General features: G+C 27.3%; 1 protein-coding gene and 1 long non-coding RNA gene across 3 annotated transcripts in view; one reads left to right on the plus strand and one right to left on the minus strand.

Annotated features, from left to right (window-relative positions):
• LOC100162164 (inactive rhomboid protein 1) overlaps window positions 1-6122 on the plus strand; it is a 71028-nt gene extending 64906 nt beyond the window's left edge. Inside the window, exons 8-19 of one of the 2 annotated variants that reach the window (XM_001949985.5) lie at window positions 20-142; window positions 219-332; window positions 399-682; window positions 761-944; window positions 1027-1101; window positions 1178-1339; window positions 3136-3219; window positions 3590-3678; window positions 3756-4032; window positions 4116-4216; window positions 4670-4823; window positions 4950-6122. In XM_001949985.5, coding sequence (XP_001950020.2) covers window positions 20-142; window positions 219-332; window positions 399-682; window positions 761-944; window positions 1027-1101; window positions 1178-1339; window positions 3136-3219; window positions 3590-3678; window positions 3756-4032; window positions 4116-4216; window positions 4670-4823; window positions 4950-5384 — 2082 coding nt within the window. In that variant the 3' untranslated portion in view covers window positions 5385-6122. The remainder of the gene's footprint in view (window positions 1-19; window positions 143-218; window positions 333-398; window positions 683-760; window positions 945-1026; window positions 1102-1177; window positions 1340-3135; window positions 3220-3589; window positions 3679-3755; window positions 4033-4115; window positions 4217-4669; window positions 4824-4949) is intronic. The other variant, XM_003245276.4, reaches the window with a different exon arrangement.
• Window positions 6123-16080: 9958 nt separating this feature from the next.
• The window catches only part of LOC107884040, a 6473-nt gene continuing 3205 nt past the window's right edge, over window positions 16081-19348 (minus strand). Inside the window, exons 2-4 of the long non-coding RNA XR_001679668.2 lie at window positions 17984-18070; window positions 16424-16656; window positions 16081-16179 (exon numbers count right to left, since the gene is read on the minus strand). This is a non-coding gene — a long non-coding RNA (uncharacterized LOC107884040). The remainder of the gene's footprint in view (window positions 16180-16423; window positions 16657-17983; window positions 18071-19348) is intronic.

Raw genomic sequence — 19348 nt, forward strand, 5'->3', positions numbered from 1 at the left:
TCATAATAATTTTTTTTAGCCGGATGTATTGCAATCTAGTCGAGATATTGATGAACGAGATAGTGCCAACCGTGTTCAACCTTTAGGAAGGAAACCATCCGTTGCTAAATTAACATTAAGCGGATTGTCTTTTGTTGTTTCGGTACCTACAATTTGAAATTTAATTTAAAAAATGTTGTGATGTATCTTATTATATGTATTTCTAATCATGTTTATAGAAGACACTTAGTCGTAAAAAAAAAGTAATAACAACACCGAATGAATGGTCTCGAAGTTATCCCTCGTCTGTCACATCTGATGCTCCAACAATTTTATCGCATATGGCTGATGATGTAATTGTTATATATATATATATATATTAGTTTTAATATGTATTTATGAATTTGTTTAAATTTTAGGTGTTTTTTGATCGACTCTCCTCGGATAACGGCGACCAAGGAATAGAACAAGAAGTCGTGGATTCTGGTGGAAATTATGAAAGTTCAATTAGACAACATTATAAAAAACCACATCAAAGTTTCAGAAGGTATTCTAGCTGGCAAAGAAATCCATCAAGAAGAGTTGAAGATGATCATATGCCAAACATTGGTATGGGTAGAATTTGGGGCAGAGTACTGGATAGAGCATTTGATAACTCTGATAGAAGGCAGTATGGAATGGGTTTTATTGGAAGAGTATGCAGGTAATAATTAAATATAATTATTATTTGTACCCTTGTTTACATTTTTTGTTTATACATTAATTAATGAAAACATTTTAGACGTTCTTTAAATAAAACAGTAGTAAACAGAAGGGATGTGAAACAACAACTTGATGATTTAGAAGATCACAGGCCATTTTTCACTTATTGGGTGACAGTAGTTCAAATTTTGGTGCTATTCTTATCAATATTTTCATATGGTCTTGGACCTTTTGGTATTGATCTCAGTCACCAATCTGGTGCGGTAAGTAAATTATTTGAGAATGTTTTATTTAATAATTATCATAATGATTTATAATGTATTTTATTATGTAATATAATATTAGGTCATGGTTACAAGTTTATCCGTACAAATCATTGAATACATAGAACCCTCTAATTTTTGGATAGGACCAAGAGCGGTAAGTAATATATTAACTTTATTCTGTTGACATTTTCTTCAATTTTAACCCATTTATTTTGTTTCAAAATATTCAGGCGGATTTAATACATTTGGGTGCTAAATTTGCCCCTTGCATGCGAAAAGATAAAAACATAATGAAAGAAATTGAAAAATGGCGAGAAAAAGAAAGAGAAACTGCTTGTTGTATAAGAAATGATGACTCTGGGTGTATTCAAGCTTCAAAAGAACAGTGCACAGTAAGATATAAATATTGCATATTTTCTATAAATTGAAATAATTTATCTATATTAGCTAATGTATTAAAATTACTCATCAATCATTAAGATCATATTCAAAATATTTCTTAAAATTAATTTTTTATAATATATAGTTAGTTATTATTTATTACTAACAGTTAACGGTAATATAATATCATTAAATATAAATTATATAGAGATTATGTCTACATAACATTTCTATGCTCATTCTGGAGGTGAAATCTGAATGATCAACAGACAACAGCACTTTTTATTACATGGACAAATATTTGTAGAATTTATACTCAATAATATGTTATATTATTATTATTAAGTATAATTATGTACTATTTCTTATGGTTATTTTCAACATCATACTATAATAGTACATATTGTTTAATAATTTTAACTAAATGCAATCCTGCATAAATTACATAAATAGGTACATTACAATTTTAAATATATTTTATTTATAAATAGTAGATACCAATTTTGTGTAAGCAATTTTTTGTCTCTACTGTTTTTCTGAAGCAAAAATAGTTTTAATCTATAACATCTATTATTTTGTTACTACTACTATTATATAATAACATCATAAACTACTGAATTATTGCAAAAAAAAAACAAAACAATAACAATTTTAAATTGTAAACATTTTTATGCTAGACTGAAAAAAACTTTTTCCTTTTAAAAGTTTACATTTTATTATAACACTAGAAAATGACAACATTATAAATTATAAAAATTGAAATTACAGACTTTCATGAGGAAAACTGTTTACTTTTATAAAAATATTTTATTTTTAGAACCCATTATTATTTTGTGTAGGTACATATTCTCTTATTTTGTTTGTATTTTACACTCTTGTTGAATACAGACCAGACTACTAGAGAAGTATTATATTATACTTGGAAAAATATTAATTGACAATATTTAAATTGAATTAAAAATGTTTACAATTTGTAGAAAAAATCTTCATAATGAGTAAGTCTAACTAATTATGATTTAAATAAAATCATAATTAGTAAGATCTATTTGAAAACGGGGGCTATCTCCCAATACGCAGTCTAGTTGAGTTACTCAGACTCAGGTGCCAGTAACCAGGATTTTTTTAAAAAGAGGGAAGTGTCTTAACACCCTAAACAGAATTTAATTTCAAAGATACACAGTTATTAATAATAATAATATAAATGTTTTTATTTTAATAACAATTTATTTAATATTTCATGTAAAATCACTAAATTTAATATAATTTGAATGTTAGAGCATAAACTATACTTTTATTACTATTACGGTAAACCACAGTTCATTGGTATACGACTGTAATGATATGCCACGACATTGGGAGATAATCTAAAAATACTATACATAATTTACAATATACAAATTGGTGGTTAAAGTGGGGGCTATGATCATTGTTTTAACATTTTTAACCAACCTACTACCTAGGAACTTAATTTTTTACAATAACTAATGACGTATCCATCTAAATATAAAGATATAAATCTATTAATTATATACTGATTACATTTATACTTCAAATAAAAACTAAGTTTCTGTACGTATGCATTTTATTTATAAAGTGCAAAACTGCAGCATAGTTTCAAACATTAAGCTTTTTTACTTTGTTTTAAGTAAAGTTATACAGTCTTAAACATTGATTTTAAGTTCATTTATTATCCACTAATTAATATAGGTAATTGATTAGAAGTGTTCGTAAATTTGATCACTATACAAGCAATTAAATATACAATTTGATAGTTTTATTCTTATCGAGTGTTTGTCTGTTTGTACTGTTTTTAATACCATCTCACAAACGTCTCACGGATTGGGGTGGTGGTAGTGGTGGAGGAGGAGGAGAAGGAGATAAACCACCTTCGGTAAGAATGTTGAAACAAATGTAAATTGGCGCTATTGCTTGACTTTTTATGATGATTATTATTAAGAAAATTAAGCTTTTCAATATTGTTTATTTTTAAATTTTTATGCACTTAAGATTTTATATTTTATTGTTTATGTTTAATTATTATTTAAATATCATTTATATTTTACTCCTAGTAATATTTAAGTATTTTGTATGTAATAAAGTGTTATTTATTGTTTTGTTGTAATAGATATATTTTTAGATGCACATAGTTATCCTTATATCTGTGTCTTTTAATAATAGTTTAATTGCATTTTTGAATTAGGTATATTTATGTTACTTTGTGAAATAGCTATTATAACCATAATAATTATATTACATTTTAGACTTCAATTTCTAAGTGGAAAAAATGGTCAGAAGTTGAATCAGGACCAGGAGGAAGAATATCTGGTTCTGTTTGTGGTCTAGATCCCAAGTATGCAATTTACTCACTAATCAATTATATAATATGTTATATGTATAAACTATAAACTGATCATTTATTATTGTTAGATATTGTGAAGCTCCTGCATCTATAGCACCATTTGAATGGCCTGACGATATAACAAAATGGCCAATTTGCCGTAAGATGAGCGGTAGAGGTAGTGCACGGCATAGCAGTTGGGGTAGTCCGTTGATTCAGAAACTGACATCTGCTGAACACATGATTTGCGAAGTGATAGGGCACCCATGCTGTATTGGGATACATGGCACTTGTCGAATAACTACAAGAGAATATTGTGATTTTGTACATGGCTATTTTCATGATGATGCTTCGTTATGCTCTCAAGTATGTAATATTAGTGACCGGTGTATGACATTAAACATGTCATAGTTGTATATATTTAAATTAATTACATTTTTGTTTTGTAGGTTTCATGCCTAAATGATGTGTGTGGTCTCATACCATTCTTTTCTCCTGAAATTCCTGATCAATTTTACAGATTGTGGATATCACTTTTCATACATGCTGGGTAATTATTCAACATTTATATAAACTAATTAAAATTTTTAAGACATTTATCATTTAAAACGAAAATTTTATTTATTTCAAAATATACAAAGTACCTATATAGTTTCTGCTAAGAAAAAAGTATTTATGTATGTTCCTTTTGCCTTATATTTTATTATCTACTTAGTAGAATTAACGTATGAACATTAAAAGGACAAGTAATAATTATAACTTAAAATATATCAAGTGTGTAAGTTCTAAATTTACTGTCTTAAAATTAACTAACATAATATTTATATGGTTAATAATTAAAAAAATTTAAGAACAAGATATTTCACCTGAAAGTATATTTTTAAAAGTTATTAAGAATACATTTTTTTTAAAACTATAACATTATTATAAAAAAATAATATTAATATTAATATAATTATATTATTAATGTCTTATTAAATTATTCAACTTTTAATTTTTCCAGTATTCTTCATTTAGCAACAACAATTGTGATACAGTATTTTTTGATGAGAGATCTAGAAAAATTGACTGGTTCTTTAAGAATAGCTTTAATCTATTTGGGTTCTGGAGTGGCAGGTAATCTGGGCAGTGCAATATTTGTGCCTTATAGAGCTGATGTAAGTAAATCCATATTATCATTCATTGTTAATTCATAATCATTTAGGTTATTAAAAATTAATTTTTATTAATATTAATAGATATTAAGAGTTCAAGTAATATTAAATTTGTTTAATTTATTTCAGGTGGGTCCAGCCGGTTCCCAATTTGGCCTTTTGGCGTGCCTTATAGTTGAAGTATTGAATTGTTGGCCTATGTTAAAGAGGCCCGAGCAGGCTCTTTCAAAACTATTAGCCATCACATTCCTGCTGTTTCTGCTCGGGCTACTGCCTTGGGTAGACAACTTTGCACATCTATTTGGTTTCATTTTTGGATTCTTATTGTCTTATGCATTGTTGCCATTTGTTTCATTTGGACCATACGACCGTCAGAAGAAAATCTTCCTGATCTGGGTGTGCCTGTTATCTGCGTTGTTCCTGTTCTTGTTGTTGTTGTTACTGTTCTACCTGATACCAATGTATGATTGTGAAATGTGTAGCTATTTCAATTGTATACCCATAACCAAAGACTTTTGCGCCAATCAGAATATTAATTTTAAAAAAGATGATTATACGGTATGACAAATGTGGTGGCGACGGTGCAAGACCGCGCATACGTTAGTGACGACATTTGCGAATCGTTTTGTGACTTTAGCCACCTCCTGTAAAATGCTTGAGGTACTCGTTGATATTTATGCTCCCTTTTCAGTGGTAAAAAGGAAGAATAATAAACATAATAAAATTATTATAGTTATTAAGAAATTTACTTACTCAGTTTCATATTACTGTGCAAAGAAATCGTTAAAAAAAATCAAATTGTATTGTTTCTAATAAGTTATATTATTTACATTAATAATGTAATATGTTACATATTAGTATTGACTGAATTATTTTATTAGTATTTTATCGTTCAAGTGTGAGGGATAGCTTAAAAGTCAGTGATAAATTATAATGTTATGGTTTTCAATTTTAAATATAAGAAAATTAATTTAAAATCAATTTGGTGAATTTAATGACTTATTGATTGAAAACTGTAATGTACTCACTTTTTAGCCAATATTCTAAATTGTTCCTTTTTAGATTACATGTCATTTAATAAATAATAAACGTTTTTGACTTATTATAGAATGATTATTCTCCATTTGTGGTAATATCATTAAAAAAGTGGTACTTGTTTATTGTCGCCCTGCCACGGTGCCACCACACCACCAAGGCTTTAGTAATTCGAAATTTTTTATATAATATGATAAAACTATCAAAAGTAAATAAGAATAATAATATATTGTTTACAATTTATTATAGCACATGACATTTAATAATTAATAATTTATCATTACACTTAAACACAAAAAATAGTTATTTAATCGATTTCCGAATGATCTTATTATTTTTTTTTTTACCATTGTCACACATTTTATTTATTTTAAGGGTACAATATCTTCCTTATTATATGTTTTTGTTGTCAAAATTGAATGCCAGTTTAAGTAATATACCAGTGAATTTATATACTAATTTCATTATAATTCATTTTTAACAATATTTTAAAATAATGTTTTTATGATAGATAAACAGTGCTTGAAATAATGGAGCCCCTGTTCTTTTTAAAAATATCTATGTGTAGCCCTTTTATTTATTTCATGGTCAATAAAATGCTTAAATATTCGCGTAAGCACAGTTTATTTTACTCTTTTGAATCCCCCTTTTAATTTTTTTCCAGTTCAAGCACTGCAGAATAGGTAGACCCATTTATACAAACAATAGCAATAATACAAAAACATATTATGATAGATTAAGTACCTATAAATAATATAATATACATTTTAATACAATTCAAATTTTAATTTTCAACCAAAGGAGTATTTTCCATTTTTCTATAAATAGATTACCTGATTACGTACTAAATTTACCTATTTGTAGTATATCGATCATAAATTTCGAATTTGTTGATTAAAGACTGCCGATGTGTGGTTGCTTGATGGTGGAGCCATACAATTATGTACCAAAAAAGTAATATAATATAAAAGAAAATTTGTTATGGATGCATAAAAATTCTTAATTAATAATATCTTGATTTGCAGAGTAAATTATTTTCTTATATTATATTTAATCCAATTTCTGCAAAAGGCAACTTTATTATTTATAAAATATTTAGATTTATGAACTCGTGATTACAAATTTTCAATACAGGAAATATCTGGAAAAATAAAATCATTTTAACTATCTAAATTTGTTTTTGTACGCTTCATTTAATATTTGCGCGGAAGTACATAATGTGTAAATGTGTAATACAATAATTAAATATTATGGTAATATTGAAGCATTACAGATGACATTAGTATTTATTTATCAATGCGAGAATAAATGTTGGTGTGTTTCACTAGCTACTTGCAGTCCAAGAGATTTTGATTTCAATTTATGTAAATAAAATGATTCTGATTTCTAAAAAAAAAAAAAATTATAATTCTAATCATAAAATATATCTACAATGTGTACGATATAACTTCATCTAATTTTTCTAACACTAACACTTTAAAGTAAATATTCTGTTTTATAATTTTTCATTGTAATGTAAAGAAACCCATCAACAGCTTAAAATAGGTAATTGTAGGGAATAAATTTCAAGTTTTATTAGTGTAATGCTTCAAAATTCAAGCACAATGTGAAATAGGTATGTCCGTGTATGTGTGCATAATGTGACTGATATGTATTCTATATTTTGTAACTCAAAGGTATTATAATATTCGATGCGCTTCTTATACCCAGTACAGATAATTCACATTGTACAGTAGGTACCTATCTGTATAGTAATATTATTATCATGGTAGAAGGTAGGTACCTACTAACTTAATAAGAGCGTTTGGCCTGTTCGAGTATAAGAATACATAATGAGAAATTGAACTGTTATCATCCTCGTGTCTAATAATAATATAAACCGACCAAAAAACTCATCGTAATTATTATTGTTATTATAATAACGAGAAAAAACCGATAGGTAGATCGTTTTATTTTTCTGAATTTTCAGGGTAAAATCCTCAATAAAAAAATCTCACGGTTATTGCTTTCGGCGATTTATGTATTACTTCATTTTTTTTTCTGCTCAGTATTCTCTCCATTTCGTCACCGCCACCTCATACTAAAATATAAGCGTACATTTCAACAATTATCATATTTCAATATTTTAATACATTGGTAGTAGCCAGTAGGAATTCTTAAGTCGTAGACCGCTGGGGTAGGACGACGGTACCATAATGCGATGATCAAGTCCTGAGTGGTTCCCACATCGTTGTCCATAACTCAACCGTATTACAATTTTTCAACTGTGCATGTTTTATCGTCTTAGTACGCGCGCGTCCGCTTTATAATTTATAATAATATTATGCTTTTAATATTATGCACGTAACATATTAATGTCATTATAATATTAAGACTGTTTAACGATAAAAATTGTACGTACAATACTTGCTGTACAGTTTAGACTATATAATATTATTAATAATATTATAATTTGAAATAAACGTCGAACTGAATTCGTACAGAAAAATATGTACTATTACCTATTATTAATGGATAAAACTATATATTATAATTATATTATTTTAAAATCATTGTACCAATAATAACATTTATCGTCATTGTTATCGACGTCGCTGCGACGCGTAAGAGAATCCTCCGATTATAATGCATTTTATATCATTTCCTGCATTTGTTACGGACATAACCTACCGCATAATAATAATATAATATAAACAGTCTTAAAGTTTATTTTTTAAACGCTCTCTATTATAATATAATAATTCTAAACGTTCGCATTTAAACATTTAAAACGGAAATCATACATTTTTATTCATGTAGGCAATAAATAATTTCGTTTTATTCATCGTGTAACTGCTTATAGGACCTAGGTACGTTTTACCTATTTATTGCAGCGTATTACTATACATGCGTTTTACACAAATCAGTCGGTTTTTTTGGAAGAAGTATACGTCATAATAAAAACAAAAATTATTCTAAAACAAAAATAAATATAAGAATAGGTATACTAATTTTAAACATTTATGTACCTATTTGAATGTTCGATGAAACATAAAATTTTAATATCCGAAGAAATCGGCATCTATAGTAGGTATAATCAACAATTATTAAACATTTTTTTTTTCCGATTTGTGGATAGGTTCTTACTTGTAGGACACACTGAAACGCGCTGTACACGATATCGGTCATCGGACACGAGTTTAAAAGAAAGACGGCACGCGCACACATCGCATAACTTTCACTAATTATTATATTATTAATGATATCCATAGTCTGGGCAAAATCTTTGTTGTTATATTTTTCGAATTGGGCACCTCCCTAATTTTTGTACAAGACTCGGATTTTTAATTATTACATTTAGGTACCCGCCTAACCGTATCCCATATAGATGTGCCTATAAATCATTAACACGCCAACACGCGTTTGATTGAAAATATGATTTTTTTTGTTTTTGTTGGTCGTATCCAAAATGTACAACGATCGCATAATGTTATGTAGGCACGCGGAAAATATCATAAATAAGTACCTTTATACCTGTAAATTTACGAGCGCGGAATGACAATTAGATATTAAATTATTACCACTTAAAGGCTCGTAGGTTATATTTTCGAAATTCGCTCATGCAAGTTGGGTGGTATGATATAATAATATAAAATATTATTAATGTATGAACGCAAAACGGCATAATTCTTTTGGTTTTCCGTAGCATAATTTTATATTATTATAAACGCATTTCTCATTAAAGTTTTGTCAGTTTTTTGTTTTTTTTTTAATCTATATAATATTATTACGATATTATCGTAATATCTCCTTGTAGCTGCTAGTCGGCAATACACTCGAACAAATTTTAAAAATTCACAATCGTATATAATAAAATATACATTATGGCTAATTCGCGTTCGTTCGAACATTAAATATCGTATATCCATTATAAATTATGCATTATTAAAAACAGGTACACTGCTATTATTGTACCGTTCACTCGTCATATTAAATAATAATATATACCTATAATAATTAATAATAATATTATGTATACCTACGTAAAAAAAAAAATAGACATTTGTAAAGTGATTTAACGATTTGTTTTGTTTTTAATAATTATATTGTAATATGTACTTATAAATTAATATTAAATTCGACTATAAGATTATTTTCAATAAAATTATACAATGCGTATATTATTATTATATATAGGAATTAAGATATTTTTTGATCATGTATTGATATTATTTATAATAATATTCAGTTTATGTGTCTTTACATAATATTATTGTCATTAAAAGAAAAAACCGCGGAGCTCCGTATTGGCGCCGACTACATAATATAATATACGTTTGATAATAATAATTATATTATATCGCAAACTGATTAATTGGACAAAATGTGCGTTGTAATATTTTTATTATATTATATATTATATACATATATATAATAATTATGGTGTAATAACGAAATTGTGTAAATATTTTTGTATTGTAAATCTTCCATATTGTATCCTAATGACCAAAATGAAATGGTAAATGTATATTATCCAATATTATATAATTATAGTATTTTGAAAATCAATATGCTCCGTCTGTGTTGTCTTTGTAACATAAAAACTTCCAGTACACTACCAACATTGCCAATGATACTCTTGTAGTCCTGTCAAGTGCGAATCACAAGACATAAAATGGGCTAAGAGTTAAGACATTAATATTAACAAATATGTACCTTTCGGCTATCAATAAAGTGAACATCAAATATTCCAGGATTTATGATTTGAGATGACGTCGCACCCGCATATGTTGTCTCCGTCTCACTAGTGTACGACATAACAATTTTAAAATTAGATGGAATTGACCTTTTATAAAATTCAAAGGTAAGAATATTATCTAGGGTATCTCATCGGCTTTTTGTTATATTTCAATTTTAAAGTGAATTATGAGTATTTTAAAATTGTAAATTGTCTATACATATTTTAATACTCATAACTCAATTTAAATTAAGTATTTAAAATAACAAAAATATTTGTATCTGAAATATAGGTATTTACTATATGGATCGAATATGTATCAAATTAGGAGTTCAATATGCATTTTCTAAACAAATATGCATATGCATAAATTTCCGAGCCTTCATTAAATACCTAAGTAGAATAATTATTAGATTTTCTTTTCTTGTAGCCCATATATGTACACCTATAGGTTACATAATCTACCTTGAACTCAGGCTATCTATAATTGTTTAATGCTTATACAATATAATGTGTAGATGAATTATTGCATTGCAATCTAGTAGGGTAATAGGTATCCAATTCCAGCTTCCATATAGCTCCAGTATGGATGTGCTTAAAGTATATTAATATATATTATATAAATAATATTAATTAAACTTCCCGGCTACCGTAATAATAATAATAGAATAAATATAATATAAAATGTCCTTGGCTGACAACCTTCTCTGCTCAGAATCGTTTTTCGTATAATTTATAATGATATTATATATCATTGAATTCCAATTTAAGACCATCCATTACTGTGATCCACTTGTAGCCTACTGTACAGCAGAGCAACATACACTTAGTACTTACCCGCTTTTTTTAGTTATTATTTATATGAAAATATTTATATTTGATGGTAAAATATTTTTATTTGCATACAACTATTTTGTTTAACAATTAAAGATAAAAATATGTTTAAGTTCCCTTTCTATTTGAAAAAAAAAACATTAATTTCTTTACTGGTATAATATTTCAAAATATTCTTTAGATTTATAATTTTTGTATCAATTACAAATGTTAATCACTAAAAATAGAAATATGTAAAGGTTACTTCCTATTTAAAAGTAAAACTTTAAATTTCATTACTGGAATATTATTTCAAAATATTCTTTAGATTTATACTTTTTGTATCAATTACAAATGCTTGTGTATTATAATGTACTGAAGAATTGAGGTGAATGTAATTTTTAGTTAAAAATTCATTCGATTTAGGTTCGTAAATGTTAATATAATTATTATTTTCACCACCCATTAGATATAGCTCTCCTTTTAGTACAACCACACCTAGAAAATAAAAGTTATATTAAAACTACCTAATATTTTTGATAAACTAAAAATCTACTATATCTATTAATAACATATGTCATGAACATTTCAGTGGCAGATCCAGCGAGAGGGGGGAGGGCAAAGGGGACATTTTCCGCAGTAGTAGATGCCTGTATTATTGATGTTTTAAATTGTTTTGTACTTTCCTCCCCTCTCAAAATTAAGTACTGAATCCACCACTGGGCAATTTTTTTTTAAAATGTGTATAATTAGGTATATAAAGGTTACATTATAATTAGTTTATTATTTATTTAATACCAGTAGATTAAGTTGCATTACCTGGCGCTCTTGAGCTATTTTTTGAAAAATGAACCTCAATCCATGTATTAGTTTGTGGATTGTACTTATGTAAAGCAATGCAATGACTATTATTATAATCATAACAGGCACCAATTGTATACAATTGGTTATTAAATGAACAAACTGAATATATTGTACTTATATCAGTGTTCAAAGAACCAATTAATTGACCAAAGTCGGTTTTTGGATCATAATAAAAAGCTTTCTTAGTGCAAACCTTAAAGTAAAAAATATTATTCAATAATTAAAAAATATTTATTATAATGTAACGATATGAATAGATGGAACGGGGGGTCAGCAATTGGCCCACATTTTATCTACCTGCTGGCTGCTTAGTCTACAATATTTATTTTTATAATTTACTAGGATATTATAGCCAAAACATATAAGCATATAGGTATGCAAAGCTTAAGGTGCAAAATCAAATTCAAAGCAGTAATGTCAGAGGAGTTTGGAGTGACTACGGGAGTGAAACAAGGCGATGCACTTTCCTCGGTCCTATTAAACTTAGCATTGGAATTGGTTGTTAGAGAATTACTGGATAGTACCATATGTGGATTGAACATAGGACAAGAAACACAGATAATACTGACCACATACACAGACGACATAGCTGTAATAGCGGAATCAGAAGAAAATTTCAAAAGTACAACCGAAAAACTAATGGTTGCGGCAAATAAGATCGTCATTAATGAAAATTAAACCAAATTTATGATTATATCCAGAAGAGATTATCCACAAAACACATTAACTATAGATGACATGTCTTTTCAAAAAGTCTATAATTTTAAATATTTAGCGTTGATATAAACTCGATATAAAAAATATTATTATATACAACAGAGATCAGGTCGTCATCGACTGACTTGCTACTTGCTAGGGTCATAGGTCTTGGTACACCCAAAGTTTAAAATTAATAATATAGGTTAATAAGACATGCTGTTCCACCAAAATATCTGTAAAGATAAGTGATTCTAATCGTATTAATGAATTTATAGTAATAACCTGTACAAAATCAAACATGGTTTTTTCCCCTTCTGTGTATTTCTATATTTAATTTAAAATATAATTCTGTCTGACTAGTCTTTTTCTTGGCCTTTTATGTATGTATACTTTTTATCTAATATATAAAATTCTCGTGTCACAATGTTAGTCTCGATACTCCTCCGAAACGGCTTGACCGATTTTTATGAAATTTTTTATGCATATTCAGTAGGTATGAGAATCGGCCAACATCTATTTTTCAAACCCCTAAGTGATAAGGGTTGTCCAGAAAAAAATAAGATAAAAATATTATTGTTTACGATAAAAATATTTGTTTATAAATGGTTGCTATTGGTAAAAAATAATAATAGGGTATATTATTAATACATATGGTTGGTATTGGTTAATTGGGCATGTTTGTTGATTTGTATTATTATTTTTTGAATAAATGAATGGTTGTAGGTAGATTAGACCACTGGGAAGAAGATAGGCTAATTTAAAAAGGGTTAAATTTGGTTTTTTTTTACTCATCGGATGTTAGTACGGTTAGGTTAGGTTTTTGTATTAATTGATTATATTAATCCATCGTAGGTGGAATTAAATAAAAACGACAAACTTGGTATAACTTTGGTATTTTAGAGTTAAATCACACACTTACGTACAAACAGCACGGGGTCCGCGATCTACCGCAGGTAGATTGCCTACCTGATAACGTACCTACTGCTGTGAATCAGAATTTTTATCCTGGGCAACAGAAAAGTTAAGATAAATCTAGAACATCGCACACACCGAATATTAAATAACGCATTGAACAAAGTTTGAGTCATATACAGTTTGTACATTTAACGGGTAACGAAGTGCACGGGATCAGCTACTTTTAATGTAAATATTTGATTGTAGGTACCTACTTCCAATAAAACAGTCATGGATATTTTGATGTGCCCTATCTATTAAAGTACTATTTTAAATTTTAATTGAAAAAATTTGACTGATTTTTTGTACCTGTTGTTATTACAAGATATAAAGGATAAGGAAACTTCACACCGTCATAAATATAAATGTCAAAATTATAATCAAAGCAAAACATATTGTAAGTTTACTACTTTGTGGGATAATAATAATTTAAATCATAAAATCACTCAAGAAGTAGTCATTAACTTTGTCTGGATTTAAAAATAAGGTATTTTAAGTACCTAAGGACTACACGACAGATATTTAAAAAATATATTTTTAGTAAGGCAAAGTGACAATATATTTATGTACCACATGATACGCTCATATGTTCCACTAAAAAGTACTTAGTAGAAGGAAGTTCATAAAAATAGTTAAGTAATTGGCCACTACAGGGTGGGGTGCATATAATATTCCAGAAAATAAACCGCCAGAATATATATTTACAGAGTGTTTAAATACAGAAAATAAAAATACAGAATTTAAAAGTCCCAGAAAATATTGAAATAGAAAATAAAATTAACAAAAATAAATGATACAGAATGTAAAATTATAAGAATTTATATTTAGTAGAACGTAAAAATCCAGAAAATAATATTGCAGAAATTCCGCTGGGTGTATAATTCCAGAATGGAATATAATAGTACACAATTTGTCCGAAAAATGATAAGGTAGCTTATACCACAAGACTATACCAGCATATAACAGCATCTTACAGTGACACCAATTTGAAAAATGATCGTACGCTCCGCTCCGAAAATCGAAAATATCCCCCGACTGGCAGTTTTTTGCGCATCCCTACCGACTGCTGTGCAACACCACCACTTTCAAGTTGGTCACAGGGTAACCACCGCACAACCACTCTTATCATTTTTCGAAATTATGGTCTACGTTATTATTTTCTGCAAGACTACTTTCTGTGATTATAATTTCAGGTTTTCAATTTTCTGGGGTTATAATAATTCTGTCATACATATTTTATGTTCATTTTATTTTCAGTATGAAAACAATTCTGGAACGTTAATTTCCAGTTATTTTATTTTCTGTAATTTTACTTTCTATAATTTTATTTTCTGTTCCTTTATTTTTCTGTTAAATTTACTTTATGGATTTCTAACGTTTGCGCCATTTATTTTCTGGAACATTACGGGCGCCCACAGGGTGTACCATTTATAATATTGTAATGTTTTGGTGGCCCAAGAACCATATTCCTTTTTGAAAAAAAGTTTATTGTGGCCAATTCCTGGAAACCCGATGTTTATAGCGTTTTCGATTTGACAAAATAGTGTGCACTGAAATTCCACTGGCACAGAGCAAGTGTTGCGTGAAAATTGCATTAGGGCCAGTTGCACCGTCTCTGATTAAAGTTAACCGGAGTTAAATCGGCCGAATTTGCCCGGTTAAATATCTGTTATCAGCTTGATCGAAGTTTAACCGTAGACGGTACAACTGGCCCTTAGTTTCTTATAAATCGAATACATTTATGTGTAATATTATGGAAAACAAAAGATGTTGACAAAGAAATACAATTCTTAATAGGGCCGCCGTATTTTGTTCCCCGTTATCGAAAAAAAACGGTTCATATATTTATAAAATGCACTCATTGCACTGACAAAATCGGCGGTGCAGAAAATGCGCACTCAGTGCGCACGAGTGTTGTCAGTGCAATTAAATCGAATACAAAACACCGCACCAGTTCAAAAAAAATACAAAAATAAATTTTACTATTGTTAACAAAAATAAAAATAGGGTAATGACAAAGGAAATATGAATGAAATAAAATATAATAATTAATCATAATAAATTAAAATTTTTAATAAAATAAGATTTAAAATAAACTCACTTATAATTTTTTAATATGTATGACAAAAATAATTCATGCAAATCTTTTATTTTATTTATATCATAAATACTTTTTACTGTCATAAAGTTCTCAATATCAATTGTTTGTTCTATATAATTTAAACATTCCTTTTTCACATCATTGAGCAATAAAAAATCTGATGCCATTAATAAATCCTAGTATTAAAATTATAAACATAAATATGTACATTGTTATCTGTATAAACTAAATAAAAATTATAGGTAATATTTAAAATAATTAAAAATTGTTTTGTAAAACACATTAGGTAGGTAGGTAATAATTACCTATACCTATAGGCTATAGGTACTATAGGTATATTTATACATTTTATAGAAAATATTTTTAATTAATTGTACAACCAACATAATATTATACTAATATAACTAATACACAAATTACCTGCACATCATCAATAATCATTTATTGTTAATTTTGATGTATATAGAAAATCCAATAATATTTCAAGTGAATTAGGAGTGATCTCTACATTTTTCACCTCCAACAATTTAGTATCTTTGAAGTTTCCAGTAAACATTTTATTAAAATAATTACTGTGAGAAGCCAGTATAACTTTGTGAGCTACTATTGTTTTCCCTCCAACTACAAATATCACATCGCAAAATGCATGATTTCTAAAAATAATTATAATATGTTAATGAATAAAATATAATTTAATAAACACCTAGATAGGTACATAATAATATTATTTGTAACTAATGAGTAATGATATACCAATCATGAGTTAAAATATTGATGCTGAACATATCTTTGCATACTCGTAAGCTGTTAAGTCACTTTGTATCATAGTAAAATTAATGAGAAAGGTTATACACTAAAAAAAGAGAAGTGAATAAAGGGCACAACTAGGTATACTCCTTTCCAATACACTATGTATAAGCACATAACATATTTAGCCGTACACGTTTAATTTCATTAGTTATAAAATTAAAAAGAATTAAAGTGAATTGATATATTTTCAAATTTAATATCATTATCTATAACATTATATCATTAGTTATAGATTTTGAGAGGAGCGAAAGAATGTATTGTATTTACAATGATGAGTGTTTTTTTTCCGTTTGTCATCAACATTTTGGGTATTAAAAATGTACAGATTATCAAGATCAGCATCTCAGGTTGAAATTGAAAATTCCAAGTTGTTTTAGAAAGCGTCAAGAAAAACAACAAAAAGTGGTAATTTTTACACAAAACACATTTTTGAAATCATCAATTTTATTTTTTGGTGCAACTCAAAAACTAATTAAGTGACTAAACCCTTGACATTTTCACCAAATATTTATATTAGCATTTTCCACATATAGTGACAATTTTGAAATATTCTAACTCTTTTTGACCTAGTTTATAGCCTTGAGAAATATTTTGAATTTTATAAATTTTTTTAAATTATTCTCGATAAAAAGTTTGTCACTTGTTAAAAAAACTTGGCAATTTAATGCACAGTTCCTTATAAGTTTCATCAATGGAAGTTCAAAAATATTAAATGTACATAGGCACGATTATTTTTTATATGCATTTAAGTACAAATTTCAAAAAAATTCTTTCAAATGTCAAACTATTTTTTAGTTAGAAATTCATATGTTTTTCTTTTTATAGTTAACACTAGAAATTTTAATAGAAGGTTCCTAACAAGTTTTTCCACCTTTATCAAACAGACAAATCATCATTATTCAATAGTTGTATTATGGTCTTTATTAATACAACAATTCTCTAAAAGTTTCTTTGAAACTTAAGAAGGTATATTTCTGTTAAGTGAACACCGATTTCCAAACTACATCGATGATACATTTTGGATGACACCTTGTACACAAAAATAGCATGATTGTAAAATCATTATAAAATTAGTTTAACAATAGTTATTGATGTGGAGCTAATCAAATATGTATATTCTTTATGTATAATAGGTATTATTATTAAAGCTTTTATAATTATAATTATTACCTTCGCATGGTATTTAATACACCATATGATAACGAAAAACGTTTTTGGGCACAGAAATTGGTCTGCCTAGGCTTTTGATCAGACATACTAAAATGAACAGTTAAAAACATATTATTATAAATAATATTTACCAATGTTACTAAAAACAAAACAAATCTGTTGAGGACATTAAATTTTAAGATGATTCATTAAATTCTTGTAAGATAGAATTCTCGGTTAGATTTTATATCAGGGGTTGGCATCCTTTTTATAGGAGAGCCATTTTTCTAAAAATGTACAAAACCATTAATGTTCAATGAACCTCACTGACATTTACAACCTATAGTATTATTTTGTCATTATTGTCTATACTAATGTGTATATAGGGTTTGTTTTGAGGTAGACAAGTCTATAACTTATGTAATAAATGACAATATAATAAAAAGTCTTATATTAAAGAAATATTTGTTTTAATTATTACAAAGAATGTACCAATTGAAGAAATGCGATAATTTTGTACCTAAAAAAAATAGTATATAAAGAATAAATCTCGATGCTGCTGCGATTCCTAAAAAGCTACTCGTTGTTCTACATCATTAATCTTAATTATGTAGTTTTTAGTATAATAATGTATTATTATTTATTAATGTATATCTGAAGTAAAAGCAGCGTGTAGGTATGGTATTTTTGACACTCCCTGTAACTATTTCAATAGTATGTTTATCTTAAAAATTAAGTTGATTAAGGATTATTTACAAAGTAAAATGCGGAAGAATGATAAGTGGCATTAGAATTTCATCTTGGCATTGAAAATGTAAATCAAAATATATTTTATGAAAAATAAATTAAAAATTTTGTAGAAATAATGGAACACAAACTAAATTGTAATTTAAGAGGATGACTTTACTCTAAGATTACCTAAACGCATAGAAAAAATGATTTTGCGTAAATGCGTTTTGTCTATATTGCGCGTGGGCCAGAGAGAGAAAACGAATAGTGCACTGACATCCTCTTAATATTAATATAAGTACCAAGGTACCTATTATTTTATTTATAAATTAAAATGTATATGAATTATGTACATACCTAATTTTATTTTGTATGTTATTTGTGTTGATTTTCTATGTAACCTATAGGTACGTAATTTAAATTTAAAAAATATATATACATAGAATATATATATATATATATAAATACTGATTTGTATGATTTTGTTATTTTTGAATCGGTAAAAATACGTATTTAAAATTTAATTATAAGTAATAAGTACCTACCTATAAAACATATATCACTTAGAATTAAAATGTATTAAATGGTACCTACTACCTACTGTAATGATATGCTCACAGATCATTGTACAAAAAATACTTTCAAATAATAAAATAA

Source organism: Acyrthosiphon pisum, chromosome A1 (assembly GCF_005508785.2).
Source record: "Acyrthosiphon pisum isolate AL4f chromosome A1, pea_aphid_22Mar2018_4r6ur, whole genome shotgun sequence".
In the NCBI taxonomy this organism is placed as follows: Eukaryota; Metazoa; Arthropoda; class Insecta; order Hemiptera; family Aphididae; genus Acyrthosiphon; species Acyrthosiphon pisum.